This window comes from Atta cephalotes, assembly GCF_000143395.1.
Source record: "Atta cephalotes unplaced genomic scaffold scaffold00011, whole genome shotgun sequence".
Classification (NCBI taxonomy): domain Eukaryota; kingdom Metazoa; phylum Arthropoda; class Insecta; order Hymenoptera; family Formicidae; genus Atta; species Atta cephalotes.
Genome location: NW_012130075.1, coordinates 3,884,467 through 3,885,827, shown reverse-complemented (window position 1 = coordinate 3,885,827; position 1,361 = coordinate 3,884,467). Strand labels below are relative to the sequence as shown.

The 1,361-nt window shown below is 34.2% G+C and overlaps 1 protein-coding gene across 1 annotated transcript; it reads right to left on the bottom strand.

Annotated features, from left to right (window-relative positions):
• Positions 1–187: 187 nt before the first annotated feature.
• LOC105617044 (probable prefoldin subunit 2) lies at positions 188–1,361 on the bottom strand. Its single transcript, XM_012198623.1, has 3 exons — positions 1,213–1,361; positions 894–1,017; positions 188–704 (listed from the first exon to the last, which is right to left on the bottom strand). The coding sequence occupies exons 1-3, from the start codon at positions 1,359–1,361 to the stop codon at positions 522–524; spliced, it is 456 nt and encodes a 151-aa protein (XP_012054013.1). The 3' UTR covers positions 188–521.

Sequence of the window (1,361 nt, the reverse complement as noted above, 5' to 3'; positions counted from 1 at the left end):
CATCGAAAACTTAGTCAATGCGCCATTGTCTTTCTTCGTTTTTCCGTTATTTATTGTTTGTATATATATATATATATATATACATAAAATATATATATATATATATAAACCAACTAAAAAGATGTGCAAATATATGATTTAAAAATATGTGAAAAAATTAATATTTCAAAAATGAATCAGTGGACAAATATATGAACGTTACATTATTATTTGACTTTTGATGCAAAGATACAAGTAGTCGAGAGGCCTACTAATTGCAGAATTGTACAAACCTAATTTTTACAAGACATTAAAACATTCTTTTTTGGTCGAATACACTTGTGGAACAAACGCCTAGCGATATGACGTCACAAAGTGGTGTGGCATATACAAGATAGTATAATAAATAAACATGGAAGCTGATTTAAAAATGAACTCAAAAGTCAAGTACTTATTCAATCTAGAATTCCAATCTAGAAAAATCACGCACATCTCAATATGCCTTAATATGTAATATTAAAAAGAATTTATATTTAATACACTTAAATCTCAATGGGATTTACAACAATCGCCTTTCTCTTGTCTTCTTTATTATTGTTGTCCTCTTCTTGTTGCTGCAAATCATCCTGCCCTCTGATTCTGATGTTGTGTTTTTCCTTGTATTCATTTATCTCGATTCCTTTTTTTGTTACCTGGTCGTTTAAAGCATCTATCACTTTCATCAACTGAAAACACATTTAAATATTATCATGTGTTCTGCTCTAAGAGGGGACAATAGGTATGATCAATGCGATGTTGCAAACGCTTTGAAGCGTTTTTTAACTAGTCAGTTTGTAAAATTCTTTCTTCTAATTGATCCATCAAATGCTTCAAAGCATTTATAGCAAAACTTTGACTACAGTCAATAATGTCACCTGTTCTTTGTTTGTTACCAGAGCAGGCATCACGTCTTCCACCGTACGCTCACATAGAAGTCCGCCAATCATCCTGAAGCACTTCCTCTTGGGATCCACATTCTTTAACGTGTCGATAACAATTCTAAAACATTAGTTATATTGGTTAGTTGTATTAGTGGGATGGCGACGAGTCGCGTGTTCTTGTACTAGATAATCCTTGTCTCTCATTGTCGATCGAATTTCGCCAAGTTAAAAAACGCTCTCCTCGCGTTCACAGAAGCATTTTCGATTGTCAAAAGGAGAAAAAGGCAAGTATATAGGTTATGTAGACTCATACTTATGTTCGTTCAATTCCATCTCCATCTCGGACAGTTTATTTGCCAGCATTCTCTGCTCATTTCGGAGCGACTGGAACTCCGTCAATATTTCCTCAGCGGTTTTCTCTCTTTTTGACGGCGTCTTCGCCGGTTTTTTTTCACTGGCCAT

Excerpts from the sequence above, each read along its gene's own strand:
- LOC105617044 (XM_012198623.1), bottom strand. The coding sequence starts at position 1,361 with ATGGCCAGTGAAAAAAAACCGGCGAAGACGCCGTCAAAAAGAGAGAAA. Across the intron at positions 1,018-1,212 it reads ATGGAATTGAACGAACATAA|AATTGTTATCGACACGTTAA; the intron begins GTATGAGTCTAC and ends CTAATGTTTTAG. Across the intron at positions 705-893 it reads TGGTAACAAACAAAGAACAG|TTGATGAAAGTGATAGATGC; the intron begins GTGACATTATTG and ends ATGTGTTTTCAG.